Here is a 19856-nt window from a genome sequence, read left to right as displayed (position 1 = left end):
GAACGTATATTAATATATTTATGCTGCCACTACTATTTTATCTTATCATGTCTTGTGTCCTAAGTTGATGACTAGAGTATAAGAGCAATTAATTAAAGCAATTTGCTAATTGAAAAAAAAAGACCTTGAAAAAGCTGCTTTCACGTAATGTTTAAAACACCGTTTATTAAAAGCTTTCAGTAAGTTGATATTTGTGTCAGTAACAGCAGTGTGTTTATAATCCTTCCGCCCAAAAAATGTGTGTGCATTTCAAATTATTACAGTATATCTGTATTTTTGAGTTTCTTCAAAAGGAGCTCTCAACATCACAGCCATTATTATTCTGAATTATTTCTCAAATACAAAGGATAGTGTTTTTTTTACCTTCTGATTTAAAATGAAACTAAAACATCCCAGATCTGTTGGTCACACCCCCCTCACTGCTTTAAGAAAGATCACATTTGACAAAACTTGTCCCTGATCTAAACCACCGCCACTTTAATTTTATTACTCTATACAGCCCTTTAAACAGTTATTTACAATGTTAATTAGGTTAAGATGTGAGGAATTTAAAGAGAGGATGACTCCAAACACAGTGACTAAACAGAGGATAATGGCAACACACACACACACACACACAATACAGGTGGTGGTGGACAATTTAACTGTTTCTCATGGACAATAAATTATGCTACATTAGAGTATTCTCAAATGGGATGGATATCATTAGAAAACAGCAGTCCTCCTCCTCTGGAATGATTCCTATCTGTGGTAAATTTGCAGGCAGCTTCATCTGCCATTAAAATGCAAATATGTGCTGCAGAAGCATGGACAGGGATCCTTATTGGATATGTAACAGGTAAACCCACATCCAGCTGACATATGTAATACATGTACATATGTACAAATATCAATATTAGATGTTCCCTATTTGAAAGAATGTGATTGATATACAAGAGGAAAGTAAAGTAAAAAGAATATTGGAATGTGTAAGAACAGACATTGCACTGTGCTCCATTTTTTTGTGCATGAGATAAGCAGGTGAGGAAGAGACTGGACTACAACAGCACGGCCTGAACCTCAAGCCATCTTAAAAACAAAAACCAAAAGTTCAACAATTTAGGAAACATGCTTACCCGCTTAGCCGGTTAGCTTAGCACAAAAGGCAGTAAACAGCGAGTACAGCTCTGGCTGAAGAGAATTACGTAAACACAGGAACTGCCAAATTACTAATTGGCACATCATACTAACTATACAAAGAAAAGAAAACCGGAGAATTTAAGTTTAAATTAAGTTTCGCGGTTTTCCGGGTTATTTTGAGGCTTAGCCGCAACCGTTAACTTCCCGGAGTCGCCGCTGGTTACCTGGCAACAGCAAAACGGAAAATTAAGGGTTTAAATCTTCGCGTTTTGAATTTATCGGATTTGGTGTGTTAATTGTTAAAATTTAGAGGTGGTGTGGGGTATCCACGTTTGTATTTTAATCACTTGATAGATACATTTCTACCATGAGGGTACTTTCCGTAATTTAGGCTAGGCTAAGCTAATTTAAGATAGACCCGAGCGGAATTCATCAAATCTCGCGTTATTTGCTTCAACAAACTCTCCTAAAGCTTTTCTGGTTTCCATAAAATTATATATATATATATTTAAAGTAAACTCTTGATAAAAGTATAGCCTGTGCCAGAAAACTGATAATCATACTTCCCAAACTGCAGAAAATGTTTTTTTTTTTTTAACATAAAGTGATGCTTTCATATCCAAATCTAAAGGCACATGAACACCATCTGCCAAAAACACCTGATTAGGAATCTTCATTTTAAGAAGGAAAAAGTAAAACTTCGTCCCTTTGTGTCCCTCTCTGCTCTGGTTTTTAAAGAATATCATACACACTCAAAAGCCATCCCGAGACCAAATGGATAAAATTAAAGACAACAGCCCCGCTATTATAAATCTATAGACTTTGGCTAAAAGATTAAGTCCCGTAAAGTGCAATGTTTGCATGTAGAACATCCCTTGTACCCTTCTTTAATTTATAACATGTAACAATATAAATGATATCGATGGCTCGGGTTAGGTCAGTGTCATCCGTCTCATCTGTCAAGTTTGTTAAAGGGAGCTGGTTTTCAGAGGTATCCACCCAGGCACAGCAGCAGCAGGACGTGTACGGTGAGCAGATAGAGGCTGAACAACAGTGGGGTTCGCTGGCGGGAGCAGAAGGCCACTCGGAGCATCCGCATCAAACCCGGACCACCTCTCCGAGTCTGTCAGAGCAGAAACACCAGGTCATGGGAAGCATTCAGCTCATAAGTCTTTATTATTATAGCTATTATGATGACAGATGAGGTTTTTTACAGAACATTAGCGGAGCCTTACTCGAGTGACAGCTCCTTCCGGCGGCTCGATAAAAACAGCAGTCTCTGACTGATCCCCTTCTTCTGCAGAGTGCCATTTAGCCTGGCTTTGACTAATAATAAAAACAGATGTCAGCTGTCATATGTGGCTGATGGAACAAATTTATCACAGCTAAAGTAAAAAAAAAAAGGATAAATTATTCAAATGCAGAAAAGCTTGCATATTAAATCTCCTGTTTGTTGTCATGTACTCAAGGCCAATCTAATGTGTTATTCACAATTTTCTAACATAAAAACATAGTAGAGCAACAAACATTGAACACTGTTCATACCGTTTGAGTCGATCCTGTGTTGCCATCAGCTGCTCCTCAGCCACCATCCTCTGCTGCGTCTCATCATCTAGTCTGTTGTAAAGAAGTTGCAAAGAAACGCGGTTAGCGTGTCTTATTACACTTTCACATCTACGGTAAAGTTGGATCCATTCAATACCTCCGCTGAAGCTCTTTGACCTCAGCTATGTAGGCATGACTGTCTACCAGGCTGTTTCGCTCCTGTGGGGCCCCCGGAGCACTATCCACTTCCTCTGTGCCCTGTGGGGAGATAATGAGGTTTACGTTTACCATGTTTAGTTCTGAGGAGGCTCCGACAAAGATCTAAAGGTTTACAGTAGGTTAATAATCAACTGGTATTCTCTGTAGTTTTATAACATGTCTTGGGGAAATGTTCATATTCCCAACAATACAACCATAAATTTAGCTTTATCTTCCAAGTCCATGTTTCGTCACCGACCTGTCTCTGGTAGCGTTCCTGCTGGAGTTTGGGCTTATGAGCGCGTGCTTCTTCCAGCATGGCGCTGAGCTGCCGCATTTGCTGGTCCCTCTCCGAGAGCGTGGTGAGAGTCTGCTGCTTCAGCTGCTCCGCCTGAGCCATCCAGTCCATACGCTCCAGCCTAAAGAGACACAAAGTCACATGCAACAGATGAAAATGGCGACTTTTCTTTAAAAAAAACAAACAGCTGGAATGAATGCACGTTGGTTGTACTGCGTGGTGTCACCTGAGCGTCTCTACTTCCTGCTTGCCCATTTCCACCACGTTCTCGAGCTGCGTTATGACGGCCAGCATCTCTTTGTTGTTGTTCTTCTCCTCCAGCAGCTCCTGGCTGACTTTAATCAGCTCTCCCGCTCCGAGACGAGCCAGCTCTGACTTCTGCTTCTTCAGCTCAGATGTCTGCGCTTTAAGTTGTTCCAGCTGCATGCAAATAGACAAATGTGTTGAAATACTGTAACGTATCGTCACTTAAGACGGGTTGTTTGACGGGTCACTCACCAGTCTTTCCCTGTCGTTCTGCAGGGCTTGCAGTGCATTCTTTAGCCCCCACACTTCTCCGCTGGAGCCTGCAGGGCTGCTTTGTGCTGTGTGGCCCGCTGCTTTGCTCACCTCTTCCAGTTTCAGGCTCAGTTCCTGGACCTTGTTTACTGCCTCGTCCCTGCTCTCCTGGAGGGAGGCCATGGCTTTAGCAAACGACTGGTTCTCCGCTCTCAGCTGCTTTGTCGCCTCTTTCTCCTCCAGCAGCTTCTGCTCAACGGCCAGCAGGTCTCGAGCGAGCTCCGCCACCCTCTCCTGAGCGCTCTCCGACTCCGTCCGCATCACGCCTCCTTCCCACTGTAGCTCTGCTAGCTCCTTGCTCCTGCGCTCTTGCTCTCGCCGCTCCCTCGACAGAGTCTCCTCCAGAGCCTCCACTTGCTCTCTCGCTGCCTGCAGCTGTTCCCGCAGCTTTTCGACCTCCGCACCAGGAGCGTCCCTAACCTGCGATGTTGGCTTACTCTCAGCAGCCTGAACGAGAGTCTCACTCTCAACTCTCTGCACCACAGCTTTGACGTCTGCCTCGCTGGCCCTGTTGAGGCTCTTTAACTCATTTTCCAACTCCCCGCACTTGTTTTCTAAAGACGCGATGCGCTCTCTCTGGGCTGCCAGGAGCTGTTTGTGCTGAGAGTCCTTCATGCTCAGGACTTGGTTAAGTTCGTCACGATAGCCGTGAAGCTGAGCCGACAGCTTGGCCTTTTCAGCATACAGGTCGTCTCTCTGGACCAGCAGAGAGCGCAGCTCTTCCTTCAGGCTGTTATTTTCCCCCGCTGCCTCCTGTATCAAACCATCCTTCTCCATCATTACCTGGAACACAGCATAGATAGTTTAACGGATGCTAAACCAAGCTTTACACATGCAAAACGATTGTTTTATGGATTACCTGCAGGTGTTTTTCCTCCAGCTGCTTGTACATGTTTAGGACTCTGTCTCTGTCATCCTGCAGGGATCCCATGGCCTTCATGAACGAATCCAGCCTGGCTTTTCTGTTGTTGCTCTCTTCCTCTGCCTTTCGCATTTTTTCTTCCAGATCCCGCACTTCACTTCTTCTCTGCTCCAGCTCCTTCTCAGCGTCTTGTGCTCTGCTGTCGGCCTCCTTTCTGGCTTCCTCAGCAGCCTGCAAAACAAATGACACGTGGGTGTTGAGAACTTAGTCTCTAAGATGTGCCACGTGATTTCTCAGTGAATGAAACCTTTTATACCTGAGCGACAGCTTGCTCCTTCTCCCCAAGCATTTCCACTTCCCTCTTTTCCTTCTCATTCAACTCCGACTGCAAGCTTTCTGTCAAGGCCTTGGAGGATCGCAGGTCCGTCTCCAGTTGCTCCAGATTCAGACACAACCGTCTCTCCTCTGCTTCCCTCTCCCTCAGCTCAGTCCTGGCCTGGTCCACTTCACCCTGCAGGCGACCCACAGCCTCCTCCAGTGCACGAGTTCTCTGAGAGAGACTCTCCACCTCGTTTTGCAGAGCTTGGACTTCATTTTGAGCAGACTGCAACTCAGTCGTGGTTTGCTGAAGCTTCACCTTCTCCTCCTCTAGGGCAGCTTGACTCTCTGTGGCTTTCTTTTCTTCTTCTTCCAACCTCAGCTTCCAATCTTTGTCAGCTTTCTCTAACCTGAAAGGAGATGTTTAGTTTTGAGCATCATCAAGTCAATGAAACAGAACAAACTAATTCAAAGGGAAGAGTTTTACCTGTCAACTGAAAGCGCAAGTTCCTCTTTTAGTGCGGTTTCTTTCTGAAGCTGCTCTGCAAGCTCCTTGGCTCGTGTTTCGGCCTCTCGGACTTCAGCCTCCTTACCCTGCAGAGCGCCGTTAAAGCGAGTCTCCCACTGCCGGGCCTCGTCCAACACTCTGTCGCGGTCGTCTTGCAGGGAGGACATGCAGCGCGAGAAGGCGGCTAACCTGGCCAGAGACTCATCCAGACGTGCTTGCATCTCCTGAGCCCGTCTCTCAGCTTCTTCTGCCACCTCTCTGGCCTCCAGAGTAGCCTCCTCTTGGTTGTCTCTTTCTTTGTATGCGTCCTCCAGCCTCAGTTCAATCTCCTTCAGCTCAGCTCCCAGCCTGAACCTCACAGAGTCCAGAGTTTGCTCTGCCTCCGCCTTCAACGTGGCCTCTCTCTGCTGTACGCTCTGTTCAATTGCAGTTTTTGCAGCTAGGGCTTCGCTTGCTCGTTGCTGGGCTTCATCTAGCTGTGATTTACAAGTGACCAGCTCTGCTTCAGTCCTTTTCAGGTCCTCTAAAGTTTTAGAAGCATCCAGCTGGGATTGCTGTAGTTTCTTGAGAAGCTCATCATTGCTTAGCTGCAGCGCCTTAGCCTCTCTACCCAGTTCACTGATCCTCTCCTGGTACTGGATGGAGTCCTTCTGCAGCTGACGGACTTCCAGCTGCTTCTCCCTCAGCAGTTCTTCCAGCTGACGCGCTCTGCTCTGGCTTCCTTCTTTCACCCTCTGGGCGGACCTCAGCTGCTGCTCCAGCTCCCTCTGTTTACCAGACTCGGCCTCGGCTTCGGCCCTTTCTCGCTGAGCTTGTCTCATGTCCTCTTCGAGCCTGGCGGCTCGGTCCCTCTCACTCTGAGCCTCGGCTTCCAGCTCCGCTCTCTCCCTCTCCAGCCTCTCCACGTCCCGCTGCAGCTCGTTGAGGTGCTCCCGGTTGTCTGCCGCCTCCTGCTGGTAGCCAGCGATGCTCCCGTTGAGCTGAGCCAACTGGTTCATCAGACGTTCCTCCAGGTTATCCTTTTCAGTTTCAAGGCTTCTGAGGAGTTCTTTAAACTGTGTCTCTCTGTTTGAAGCCTCTTCAATTAGGCTCCGCTCTCTTTCATTGCTCTCTTGAAGGCACTTCTCTAAAGAGACCGAGAGGGTCTCCTTCTCTTTGTTCTCCTGAAGATCACGTTCAAGAGAGGCTATTTCGGCTTTGAGTTCAGCTTCTCGTTCCTGCCACAGTTCCCTCTCTGCGTTAAGAGCTGCTTCAATCTCCCTCATTTTATTTTCTAGTAGCGTTTGAGCACCGTCGCTCGTTTCTTTATCTTCGGTCGGCTCCACATGCGTTTCTGAAGCAGACACTGCAACTATTGGACGATCTTGAGTCTCTTCAGAGGTTAAGGGCTTGTCTTTGTCTTCGCACTTATTCTCAACAGGTTCTGCTGTTGTCATGATTGTGTCTGATTGCTGTGCACTGACAACCTCTTCTACAACAGCTTCACCGCTTTCACTGCCTTTTTCTTTCATTTGTGCAAGTTGTTCTTTCAGCTCTTCCACCTGTTGACCTAAAGTGTCTCTTTCTGCCACTGAAGCATCGAGCTCGGCTTTCAAAGCGCCCAGCTCCTCTTGAAGCTGTTCAACTTTAGCGTTGAGAGCTTTGTCCTCTCGCTTACTTACAGGCTTGTCCTGCATCTCCCTGAGTCTTTCATTCTCTTCTTCTAGCTCTAATATTTTTTGCTGCTTTGTTTTGGCAAACTTTCTCATTTTGTCTTTCACCGAATCCACCTCTTTCTGCGCGTCCGCTGCCTGTCGTTCAGCTTCCTGCCTCGCAGCTTCGGTAGCCCTCACCTTGGACGCCATATCCTGTCTCTCCTGCCTGGCGGCTTCCAGGACGCGTCTCACCCTCTCGGCCTCATCGCTCACATTTTCATAAGACTTGAGCAGAGTCTCGTACTCTTCCTTCATGCCCTGAACCTTTTCCTCCCACTCTCTGCACGTCCTGGCAGCCTCTTCTTTTGCCAACTCCACCTCTTTTTTGTAGGCATCTTTCTCGCTGATTATTCCCTCCATCGCCAGCTTGAGGCTCTCGCACGAAGATCCCAAACTTTGGTTCTCCAGCAACGTCCGATCCACCTCGTCAATCAGTCTAACTCTTTCAGCTCTTAGCTTCTCCAGCTCATCTTCTGCCGAGTCGATTTTCTGCTGCAGCTCCGCTATGACCTTCTCAGTTGAAGCTAGCTGCTCCTTCTGGCTTTTGTTTTCTTTCAGGGCGTCTTTGCGAGAGATCAGAGCAGCTTGAAGTTTTCGCTGAAGCTGCTGTATCTTTGCTTCACTGTCTTCCTCCTGTTTCTGTGGAGCCTCGGCTTCAAACCTCTCTGATTTTTCTTTCTCAGCTTTCAGTTCCTCCTGCAAAGAAGTTATCAGCTGATCCTTTTGGGACACAGTGTCCTGCATCGAGTGTATGAGCAAGTTCTGTTCGCTAAGCTGCTGACTGAGCTCCATTATCTCGTGGTTCTTGTTGTCGAGAAACTGCTTGAAGTCTTCCACTTCAGCTTGAAGAGTCACAATGGATGAATCTGCAGCTGCTGTCTTGGCTCCAGCCTCCATCTCTGTTTTTAGAGATTCGGCATAAGACTGAGCTTGGAGATATTTTTCCCTCAGATCATTAATTTCCTCTGAGAGTGAATCAATCTGGCAATCCTTTTCTCTCAGTGCTTGCAGCTCTTTGCCCAAGTCCAGTACTTCAGTCTCTTTCAGGGACAGACTGGTCTGGGTTTCCTGCAGCTTCGTCTCTAGCTCTGAGTTTGCCGTCTTCACAGCCTGGATCTCGTCTCTGAGAGCTTTCAGAGATTCCTCCACTTGTTCAGAGTCGACTTTAGTCGGCTCTCCAGGACGCTGACTTGGATCACTGGATTGTGGTTGTGATGAATCCGTCTCAGATGCGGCAAAGTCCACCCAGTCCTCCTGGGCCCAATCATTTGCTGCAGGCTTCTCCAACTTTTCACCCATGTTCTTGGCCTCTTGATGATCTTCTCGTCCAGCGCTCATGTTTTCTTCTATTTCTCTTAGTTTAGTAAGAAGGACTCCATGTTCCCCAGTCTGCACCTCAAAGCGCTCCATCAGCTCGTTGTATTCTTCCTTCTGCTGCTTCAGCTGCTCACGGTGGTGTCGATCTTTTTCCTTCGCCTTGCGGATAGTTTCTTTGCGAGACTCTTGAGCCTCGTGAACCTTCTTTTGAAGCGTCTCACACTCCGCTTCAAGGGAGGACACTTGAGATTGTAACGCAGTTGTTTCAGCAGAGACATCTGTGTTTTCAGCTTCTTTACTCAGCTTCATATTCAGAGCCACTGTCTCAGCGAGAACTTGATCCTGTTGGCTAATTTTCTGCTCCAGAGTTTCTACTATCTCTTCTTTGGATCGTAATGCTTCCTCAAGCTCCATGAGTTTAGTCTCCATTTCTTGTAGCTCATGTCCTTTTTCTACCTGCAGGGTACTTTCAGAACCTCCAACTGCTTCTTCATCTTTCTCTTTCCATTTCTTTGCTTCTACTTCAAACTCGCTAACCTTCTTCATGAGCTCTTTGCGCTGCACAAGTGCTGCCTGCAGCTTCTTTTTTGTGTTTGTAAGCTGTTTTTCAAGTTGTTCTTTCTCCGTTCGTAAAGTGGCCAATTCATCATCCGCATGAGCGGCTGAATCTTCAAAAGTCGATTTCTCGTCTCGGACTTTCTCAAGTTCTGCTATCTGCTCCTTTAGTTTACTCGCTTCACTGTCTATCCTGAACTTCTCTTCTTCTGATTGAAGGAGTCTGGCAGACATACTGTTATTAAGCTCCATCATCTCCTGCTCTTTCTCGCTGAGACAAAGCTGTAACTCACTGATCTCCGAGTCCTTTATTGACAGAGACTCGCTATTGAGATCTGATGTCTGGGAGTATTGAAGCACGCTGTTTTCCATGTCTTGAAGCCTCCGTTCCAGCTCAGAGGAGAGGAGCTCTCTCTCCTCCAGCTGAGCACTCAGCATCCTTGCCTGACCCTCCTGCTCAGAGAGAGCTTTTTGGGCCATTTCCAGATCTGTCTGCAAAGCATGAAGCTTCTGTTCTTTGGCTTTATTTCCAGAGGTTAAGATGTCTATTTGTTCCTCTAGAAGCTGCATTTCCATACTATGCTTCTCCACCACAGAGCTGTTTTGCTGGGAGCGGTTGTCCATCTCCTCTCTGGCTGACCGAAGGTCCTCTGCAAAATTACTGGCTTGGGCCTCGGCCTCTTCTTTAGCAGCACTGAGGGACTGGGTCTCCTGTTCCAGAGTCTGAATTCTCTCCTGTGACTCTGCTGCTGCCTCTTTGAGCCTCTGCAGCTCAGCCAAAAGTTCACTATACCTCTTCTGGAGCTCCTCGGCTAAAGCCTGAGCGAAGACCTGGCTGGAGGAGACGTTAACATCCATGGACGAGGAACCCTGCTGAGTCACGTGAACTTGAACCGTCTCTCTGATGGTGACGGAGGAGGATTCGACTTGGACTGTGGAGGTTTCCTGCTCCATGCTCGTAGCCACCCACGACTGGTTAAAGTCCTGCAGGACGGAGGGCCACTCCTGACCTCCATCTTGATTCACAGCTTCCAGGAGGGTCCAGCTGCTGTGAGCCACCTCCGAGTCACTGCTGGCAACCATCTCATCTGAGGAGGTCCCTTTGGATTCCTCCGGGGACTCAGACTGGTGTCCAATTAGCTCGGGGCTGCTCTCGTTACCAGCAGAGATGGACAAGACAGAGGTGTCCTCAGCAACCAGGGTGGTCTCCTCTTCCTGTGTATCATCCATAAAGTCGGGAATGACTGCAGAACTATCAAGAGGAGCTGTAATGGTATCCTGATTCTGAGTCTGATCGTCTGATGTAACCTCACTGGAGATGTGCTTCTTAGCTGCGATGAGGGATTCTCGCAAGGCAGCCAGCTCGTTGTCTTTTTCTAAAAGCTGCTGCTCCAGAGACAGAATGTGTGCTGCAAAAGCCACAGTAGGACAAATATGTTATTTTACACATGCAGTAACACCTGCACATCTATGTCAATCTAAGAAATAACACATCAGTGGAGGGCGTGTGCCGCTACTACAACTCAACGCTCAAAGGTCATGGCTCGTCATTCAGAAAATTAATAGCTAACTTGGAAAAATCAATCAATCAAACATTTCAGTTGTAAAAGTTGTGCCTATTTTTAGAAGCTGCACATACAGGAAGCCAACAAGAGCAAGCATAGCTTTGATTTAGAGTCAACTTCACAGAAAATCAGTGTAAAATCACAATTAAGTTAACAATTGATGCTAATTTTACTTTATTTTATCTTTTATTTTTATTGTTTGTAATAATTTAAAACAGCATCTTGTACCTTTTTCAGTTTCAGCTGAATCCTCTGACGGTTCAGTCACATTGTTTCTGTCGGACAACTGAAAGGAATAAAAAAAAAAAAAACAATATTTAATACAGAAATGTTCTTGTGTAGGACTGAAAATAATATTAAACTTTATTTATACAAAACATTTCAAAAGACAAGTCAAGATAAAACCATTCAGGGTTTAATACAGGCATTAAATAAAACAAAACATCCAACAATAAGAGATTCGGAAAACTTTATTTCTTCCCAGGGGGCAATTTTAGGAAGATGAAATTAGAAGAATTGCAATAAAAAGTCATGTGTGCTTGTCCAATTTTCTATCTCTATCAGCTGTATAAGGTTGTAGAGGGAGGTGAAGGTCAGCTCAGTCGGTCATAACAGTGGATCAGTGCAGAAGGGATTAGTCCTACTTCTTCATAACTCAGTTGCAGCATTGTCTGTCTGGTCTACCCTGACCCGTCTGACACAGATGGAGATGATCACCTGTCCAGACTGAGGCTGTGACCCTAGACCGGGTACAGAGGATAAAACTGGTCTGACTGCTCTGACAAAAAAAAAAAATGACTTTGTCATTTGTTTTAACCGATAAGAGGAAGTTTAAATGAACTTGTAGATAACTAAGAAGTACTTTATCTTCATATACTGAGCTTCCTTAAACACCTTGGTGTAACTGAAACTTTGTAAAACAACAAAAAATAGAAAGAAGCTTAAACTTCTCAATCCTGCTTATTCAGGACTGTGTTTTGAAGTTTATATCGCCAGTGAAACAAGCTGCTTACATGCTGATGTTAAGCAGGTTATGATTTCTAAAACTTCAATATTACAACTCAATTTTGTAGAAATATTCACGGCTGCAGCCAAGTCTTCCTTCCCGTGTAAAAGCGAAAGACTCCCGACCTTGTGTATTTTGCCAGGGCCATTTGGCTTACATAATTTGCTTACTGCGATCTGATCAGAGTGCATGTAGAGAGGAGATGAAATGCAAAGGCCTGTGGTTAGGATGACATTTCATTCCGTTTTTATTTTTAGCTGGGAAAAAAAAACACGAGCAGCTCTGAGTCAGATTTGAATCGGTTCCCGAACTGTGAAGACAATCAAACACAAACACATTACAGATTATTAACTGGCGCCCTGATACTGACCGTTACCATTTGCTCCTCTAGCTGCTGTATCCTGGCAGCAGCCTCCTCCTCCTCTGTAGTTTTTTTGTCCAGTTGTTCTGAAAATCAGATCACAACATTAAAACCTCCATCCAAATATTAAGGTTTGACGTTAACGCTCTGAATCACAGCTAAGAGCTCATACCCTGAAGGGTCTCCGTGGCGTGGGTGAGCTGGGCACAGCGCTCCTCACTTTCCCTGCACTGGTCTTTCAGCCTCGTTAGTTGCGTCTCGACGGACCGCACAGCGTCCAGGAGCAGAGACGGGTCAGCGGGAATTTCCTCTGGCGCATCTTCTACAGCCACAGAACGAAGGTGTCCCCAAATCTGAGACAAGACTTCTCCTTTCTTCTTCATTTCTTCATGCTCCTCCCTGAGGGCAGCCAGCTCTTTCTCCACTTTATCGACCTCTGACCTCTCTCTCTCCAAGGCGTCCTGCCCGGCCTGGACGGCCGCAGACTCCGCCGCGAGTTCACCCTCGAGTCGAGCTATTTCCGCCCTGTCTCTCTCCGAAGCCTCGCTGCTTGCTCGCTCGGCCTCTTTCAACAAAGCCAGCTCTTTCTCCAATCTGGCAACTTCCATCTTCTCCTTCTCCAGAGCCTCCTGGACAACATGCTCCGCCTCTCTCAGAGAAGATAGCTCGCTCTCCTGGCTTTCCGTTCTCTCTTTTTCCAGGGCCTCCAGGCTGGCTCGGAGGGCGGCGAGCTCTGCATCGGCCCTGCCGGTCTGTTCGGCCCAAAGCCGCCGGTCCTCCTCCCTCAGCTTGACGGCTTCAGCCAGCTCCTGCTCCATCTGCCTGAACTGAGCCGTCAAGATCTGAGCAGAGAGACAAACATAATACGTGTGGGTGCCAAACTATGCAAAGTAATGACGGGCCATTTAAAAGGAGGGCGTGGCTTGTTTTAACAGTTTTCTTTTCATTGAGATTGATCTGTAAATATTTGAAGATAAGAAACAATAAACATGTAAGTGACATCTAGTCCAACAGGATCTGTACCTGTTTCTGCTGATCGGCGCTGCTCACTTCCTGCTGCAGCATTTCCAGGACCTGGGAGCGAGAGTTCACGGCCTCTTCAAGCTCTTCACATCGCTGCTGAGCTGCTCGCAGGGCCTGGAAAAGACAGAACGAGTAAGGAAAGCCTGAGTGTATATCTTCAACTCTAATCCAAACGTTTCCTCTTATTACTCTTTCATTTTAAAGTGTTTAGTTTAGTTTATAGACTTGTGTTGGAGCATTGGTTCTCATATTTTTTCCAGGTAAATGTTAATTATTTTGCATAAATGAAGGTCTAATAGGGCGTATTTGTAATTATATAGAGATTTAAAAGTAAAACGAGCAACTGTGTCGAAGGAAGCAAAAGTCCATTTCAAACATGAGCTTTTAAACCAAGCATTTGGTTAAATAAATAAAGTCATGACAATATGTCATCTTGAACTCAGATTTAACGATAATGATAACAAAAGTACACAAACCAGGGTCAGAATTGGTCAAGTAAATAATAATGAAATCACATCCTAACATGGTAATAGCTGTTGTCTGAGTTTCCACTGCCGTCTAAAGAGCTGTGATAATAAGTCCTCTGACAAAAAGCGACAGCTGTTTTTAAACTACAAGCATCCTACACAGCATCCTTCTTCACTCCCTTCTTGTAGACGGCTGTAATGGGAACGTTTGTACAACAACTATGTCTGATCTGCAACAACAGCAAGTATGGAAGAAATTCAAGCTGCTGCTGCTGCTCATACTTGAGTGGTTTGCAAATAGAGTCATTGAGTCAGTCCTGAAAAAGAGACGACGAGTAGTAGCAGAGTTTAAATGCTAGACTCAAAGTAAAGGCATTACATGGGATTCAGGGACTGACTGTGAGTGCAAACACTGCAAAGACTCAACCAATTAAAAAAATGACAGTTTTGCAGGTACCAAATACCAAAGCGTCTGGACTTTAGAAAAGCAGCACGTCACCCTGAACGGAATTCAGACCCCGGTTCTTGATCTTTTTACCTCTTTTACCTGCTGAAGCTCGGCATCGTTCTGAGACTGGGCTGTGACCTTCAGCAGCTCCTCCTCGTGCTTCTGAATCTGCTCCTGGAAACGCACGTCCTTCTCAGAGACGACGGCCTGCAGCATCCGCAGCTGAAACAAAAACAAATCGCTCAGAAAAAAAAAAAAAAGAGTCTCCTAGGAATTTAAAGGTCCTAGCCTTCAACAGAGGAGGACTTTGTATAATTAAAGGCACAGAAATGTCACCTGTTCGGCATGGGTGGATTCCTTCTCCTGGAGGAGCTGCTCGGTGGCATGGAGACGCTCTTTCAGGTCCTTGCTGCAGACTTCCTCCTCACTCAGCTTCTTCTTCAGCTCTTGGAGCTCCTCCTCGACTGCAGCACCAGCTCCGGTAAAAGAGCTGTCTGGACTCTGCTGCGGACAAAGAAGATGTTCAAGTGAGATTAGCTTAGTCTGCAAAATAATTTGAGGTAAACACTACAAACCTGTCAATAATAGAGATACAATACTCAATACCATAATTTTTAATTAGCATCCTCTTAGTTCTATTGCTGTGCCGACGCTAAACATAACATCATGTCAGTTTTTCACCTGCATAGATGGATGTGAACATTTCAATTGCCTAAGGCAAAAAAGTCCAATGTTTGGTTGTACTTCACCTCAAAAGATGCAGACTGGGAAACCTGCAACAAGTGCTTGAAGGCGATATTATGCAAGGGAGGTAAGTTTTTTTTTCCTTCAAAAGCCGAGAAATTTGTGTTTTTATTATGATAATTATGACAGTTTGTTGTGAATTTTATTTTATACTGTTATTGTATTTCTTAGTCTTTGTTGTATTTGTATTACTTAAATTAAGAATCTGTTCAACTTGCACATCACAAAATGCTTTAAAAAAATAAAAAGGCACCATTTGGGACAAAGTTTGTTTGCTTTCCATTCTTCCAAGCGCTGGCACAGAAGTACCAGTTTGGCACCGGTGCGAGATTAAACTTTAACGATACCCATCCCTTGTAAATAATACAATAAACCTCGCATACTCACTGTTGCACCGCCTCCTTGTCCTTTCAGTTCACTGATCTGTTTGGTGAGGGAAGCCATCTTGGCTTTGGCCTGTAGTTTGAGTTTGGTGAAGCGGGCCTCTGCTTCGTCTTTCTCATTCTGTCGACACGCAGCAAAATAAAGTCACAAAATACGCACTCAGCCCTTTAAAACAAACAGACTTGCACACAGGGTTGCGCACCTTGAGCTGCGCATCTTTGTTGGTCAGCTCGGCGTCCTTTTGGATCAGCTGCGTGTCTTTGTCTCGGATGAGCTCCTTCAGCTGCACCACCAGCTGCTCCAGGTGGGCCAGCCTCTCCATGGCCTCCTCAGGTGCCTCAGACTCACCCAGAGCTTGGCCTTCGCCGGGCGGAAGCTGAGGCACGAGCATGCCCTGCGAAAAGGAAACAAACACAGGTCAGTTTATAAGTCGTGGTTGCTCCTGCACAGCTCGTAAGATTCCTGCAAGAGCCATAAAAGACCCATAAAAACCAAGTAAAGGTCAAGATGCTTCTTCTTTTAAAGCTTCTATCTGTTTTTATTGCATAGTTTTATATCAAGCCCTTAAGTAAAGGAGGGAAGAAAGCTAAATATGGAAGTCAAAAGCATGAGGCGTCGTCACAGTATGAAATATGTTAAATATTTGATGATCTTACATGCAGATATCCATACTAACTGATCTTATAGCAGACATTTTCTTTCATCGTCATTCCCTCAAGATACAATCTACACATTTGAAATTAAAATATTCTCACCTGTTGGTCTCCATCTGGGCCCTCCTCTCCAGAGAGCTCCTGGAGGACGTTGGCCAGACGGCTCAACATAGGGATGGCACTGTGAGATGAAATAAAAAAAAAATTAAAATACCATTCGTTTGAGGCTTCAGTGTAGACATAAAACAATGTCGTGCACATAAATCCTACATTTGCTCCTCTTGTGCAAACCTTTTTCTGTTTGCAATCGATACAAAAGCTGAATCAAGCATATGTATTTCAAAACTTTTCTGAAATTCCAGCTGCAACCTTTTTTTTTTTTGGTAATTCTCTTAACAGAAGCATAAATGTTGTTATGGTTAAAGGAAAATCTGAATTCAAGGGGAAATAGCTCCTACTCAAAGCGTACCAGTGTTCAGAACAAAGAGTAATGTAGGCAGTAAGAATAAGTAAGAATAAGTAGGCAATTATAGTAAGAATACATGCATCAATGTAAAAAGTATAAGAAATATATATATAACAATACGTACAAGTCTAAGTGAACCTGTGTTACGAGTTGTTGCTGTGTAATAACAATGAATATGAGGTGTTGCACAGCGTAGAAATTATTGCACATGGTGAGTCCAGAGTTCAATAAATAAACCAGGAAATATGTACAAATATATGGAAAGAAGGTGAACATGAGTTATTGCGCAACATCAGTATAAATGTGGGTATAGATATGAAAAGAACTGTGAGCAGGTAGGATGTGCACACCCGGATGCTGACTAAGGTGAAGGTGTGAATGTATGCGAAGTCTAAAGCATATTTATTTTACTTTGTGTCCACATGCGGTGGAAAAAAAAAGGAGTTCACAACTGGCTTTCAAAACGAAGAAACTTGCGAAACAATCCTACTAGAAACAGATAACGTTTGGCCTGCCCTCGTGAAAGATTAGTCTTATTTGAATGTCCAATTAATGTATTGGTTTTGTCCAACGAATAGTCCAAAACCCCAAATTATTAGCTTTATTGTTATTTAAAACTAGACTATCTGTCATAGGATAAATAAAAAGCCTTCAAGGAAGGTTGTGACTTATTGCTGATGCATTTTTCTTTTTAAGGGGATTTATTTACAAATGTAAAACTGTCTTTCCTGGTTTGTAGATCCCGTCAGTCACTGACTTATCAGTTATTTGACAAATCAGTGCAGCTCAAGGTTATTTACTGTATTTTTAGTTAATTGCCTTTTAGATATTTCTTGTATCTGCATCATCTTTAAATTGTACATGTTTGCTTTAGTGAGATTTATGTTATTTTGTCTCAGGCTTTCTCTAAAATAAATACAATTGAAATTGAATTGCTAATTACACAATCAGTAACACTGGTAGCTGGTGTACCCCTTAGCAGGTAAGCGTTTACAGAAACAAGTCAAACAGGTTTCATCTGTTTTTTTTTTTTTTTTTTTTTTTGTTTTTCCACAGAGTTTCGTTTTTAAACCTCAACCCATCCCACTCGTCCCTGAGAAGCCATTTAAGACGTGTCTTCTCCGAACTCGACAGATTAATTGTTAAGTTAGACTAAAGATATAAGAGTTTTATTTATAAATAAACGCACTGGCAAGACCTCCCAAACGACGCTCCCGAAAACTGCCCAAAAAAAAAAAAATCCCAGAGGAAGAAGGAGACGAAAGTTTCCCGAGTGGGACCGAACAGAGGCGGGTCTTTCCGAACCAACTGGACACTCCACTGCGGCTGTGCCACTTTTTTTTTTCTCGTGAACAGCAAAGATTAAAAAGCTAGCTAACGCAGAAAATGGACTGCAAACTTCCCCGGAGCTGCTGAGCCGCAAAGAGCAGCAGCAGCCGCATCTTAAGATGAAGACACGGCCTGGAGAAGAGGATGCTCCGTGAAAATACCCACTGTTTAACGTGACTCTCGTCACCAGGATTCAGTAAGTTAGCTTTAGCTACGTAGCAGGCTAACGCTGCTAGCAGGTAAATAAGCACAGCGTCTTTAAAAAAACCCTGCTTCGCTGAGTTTTTTACCCCCCTCCCTCCCCCTTCTTCTCCGTGCATGCCAGCTCTGCTATGTCACCCGGTAATTTCTGTGTTTTTAAAAAGAAAGGACTCACCTGTGCGCGTGTGTCTCAGGTAATTGTGTCTGCTTTTTTATTTGATATATTTCCTCGGATGGGTTTTAGAGCATAGCCACATCACCAAACATTCCCGGAAACGAAGCTTCCTGCGCTGTGATTGGACGGAGCGGGGCGTGCGTAAGGGACCGCCTGCAAGTTTACGCCTCTCCCAGGGAGCGTCTGCGTAAATACACACATCTTAAAAAACGAAGAAAGTGCCAAATTGAGCCAAGAGACACACTGAATTTGAGCCCTCTGCACCCTGGACCATAAAAAAAAAAAAAAAAAAGAGTTTAATGATGGCAGGGCATGATCAAAGAGTGAAGCTGATCGTCAACCACGGCAGGCAGCTGGGGAGGAGTCTGCTGCTGCTGGCTCACTACGCCACGGTGTTCGTGGCCTTCGTGGGACGCTACGTGCAGTGGATGGTGGACGCAGTGAAGTGGACCAGCCTGTTCGCGCGCTACACGGTGTCAGTGTTCGACTCCATCTACAGACATCTGCACTGGGGGAAGAGGAAAAGGAGAGCGGCGGGAGGGAGTCGGGACGTCTCCCTGAGCTCTGACACCAAGTCACAATAACTGCAACTGTGTCATAATGACTTGCGTATAAAACATTTTTGGCAAGGAGCCGAAGTGCAACAAGAAAAGAAAAGGAAAAATGAGGCCTTAATGAATAGATTTTTACCTTTTTAACCTCTTATAAGGTAGATATTTGTAGTTCTGTTGGTATTATATTTGTATGAGTGGTTGCATTATATGTAGAACAATGTTGGAAACTGTACATCAGGCTAAAGGAAAACAAAAAAAACAAAAACACGTTGCTGCCGGTCATCCATCACACCTGCTGATATGACTGTTAAGGGACTGTGTGCCACAGGGTAATGCAAACTACACTAACATATCGTTGCCTTCTCTGTGTAACATTATTGCACTACGACGTTATTATTCAAAGACTTCAACCTGACACGAAAAGCTAAATGTTTTGTTTGTTTTTGTTTTTTTTTTGTTGTTCCCCTTTTTTTCCCGTGAAGATGCTGCTCCTTGTGGTGTTCCTGTGTTTTGCCAAATATTTCCATTTTTATGATCAGAAACAAGCTAGCTGAATGTATTCCAGACGCTACTAATATCCGTACTTAGTATTTTGTATTTACTTTTGTATGAATATGTATATTTTTAATCATTAACATATTTAGAATATAGCTGAAGTACTGACATGTATGCGATGTACACTACCTGGTCAAAAAAAGAAAAGAAAAGAAAAAGAAACGTCGTCTTTAGCTTTGATTACAGCAATCAAACAAGATCGAACCCGTCTCCAGCACATCCCAAAGATTCTGCGGTGGCCAATCCACCCACTAATCCGTGAGCCACTCTTTCACAATTCGAGCCCCATGAATCCTGACGCTGTCATCTTGGTATGTGTCTGATCCATCAGAGAAGAAAAAAAAACTCCATTGAAGGAATAATAACGTGGTCGTTCAGTATATTCAGGTAGTCAGCTGACCTCATCCTTTGGGAAGAATGAATGAACCTGGACCTGAGCGACTGCAGCGAGTCCAGATCGTAGCACGGCCCCAATATCCTTCCAGTTTTTAATAACGCCCAGTTCTAGTAGTTGCTGCTTCAATTTCCTCAGACGTTTCCTCTGCTTGATGCCAGTGATTTGACTCTTCCCAAACATCTTTTCCACGACCACGGGATGTGTCTTTCAACATGGCTGTTTAAGAAACAGTTTCTTTTTTTTTTTGGCCAGGCAGTAAACCTGTTTCTTGGCAGAATTAAACACAAGCAGTGCTGTAGCCAGTGATCCAATAATCGGATTAATCTTTGATTGCGGTTATGGATTTGTTCCGTCTCATGTCTCATCTTAAATCTTTGGTTTGTAAAATGCCAAAACTACTGAAATCTATAACTTTCTTTAAGTTGAAGGTGAGTTATTTTTTAGAAATAAACTCGTAAGTATTGCAGGAGCAACACTAACACTCATGTTTGAGAAGCTCGTATTGATTTTTTTTTTTTTTTATTGTAAATCTAAGAACTTCAGCTCAGCAGCTTCA

At 44.5% G+C, this 19856-nt stretch overlaps 1 protein-coding gene across 4 annotated transcripts; it reads right to left on the bottom strand.

Annotated features, from left to right (window-relative positions):
• Positions 1 to 145: 145 nt before the first annotated feature.
• Positions 146 to 19771, bottom strand: golgb1 (golgin B1). 4 transcript variants are annotated; one of them, XM_047575704.1, is made up of 20 exons: positions 17795 to 19771; positions 15726 to 15804; positions 15173 to 15364; positions 14974 to 15090; positions 14179 to 14346; positions 13933 to 14064; positions 12928 to 13041; positions 12077 to 12746; positions 11914 to 11990; positions 10766 to 10823; positions 5386 to 10381; positions 4897 to 5308; positions 4578 to 4811; positions 3659 to 4501; positions 3387 to 3580; positions 3122 to 3281; positions 2822 to 2922; positions 2665 to 2736; positions 2355 to 2445; positions 146 to 2242 (listed from the first exon to the last, which is right to left on the bottom strand). In XM_047575704.1, exons 2-20 carry the CDS (start codon positions 15792 to 15794, stop codon positions 2105 to 2107), a joined length of 8838 nt encoding a protein of 2945 aa, XP_047431660.1. In that variant the 5' UTR covers positions 15795 to 15804; positions 17795 to 19771; the 3' UTR covers positions 146 to 2104. The 4 variants fall into 4 exon arrangements, with proteins under 4 accessions (XP_047431660.1, XP_047431662.1, XP_047431661.1 ...); XM_047575706.1 differs by having other exon boundaries at positions 13942 to 14064; XM_047575705.1 differs by having other exon boundaries at positions 14179 to 14343.
• Between the last annotated feature and the right edge of the window lie 85 nt (positions 19772 to 19856).

The sequence above is a fragment of the Mugil cephalus genome, chromosome 22 (assembly GCF_022458985.1).
Source record: "Mugil cephalus isolate CIBA_MC_2020 chromosome 22, CIBA_Mcephalus_1.1, whole genome shotgun sequence".
NCBI lineage: Eukaryota > Metazoa > Chordata > Actinopteri > Mugiliformes > Mugilidae > Mugil > Mugil cephalus.
This window is presented reverse-complemented; position numbering and strand designations above follow the sequence as displayed.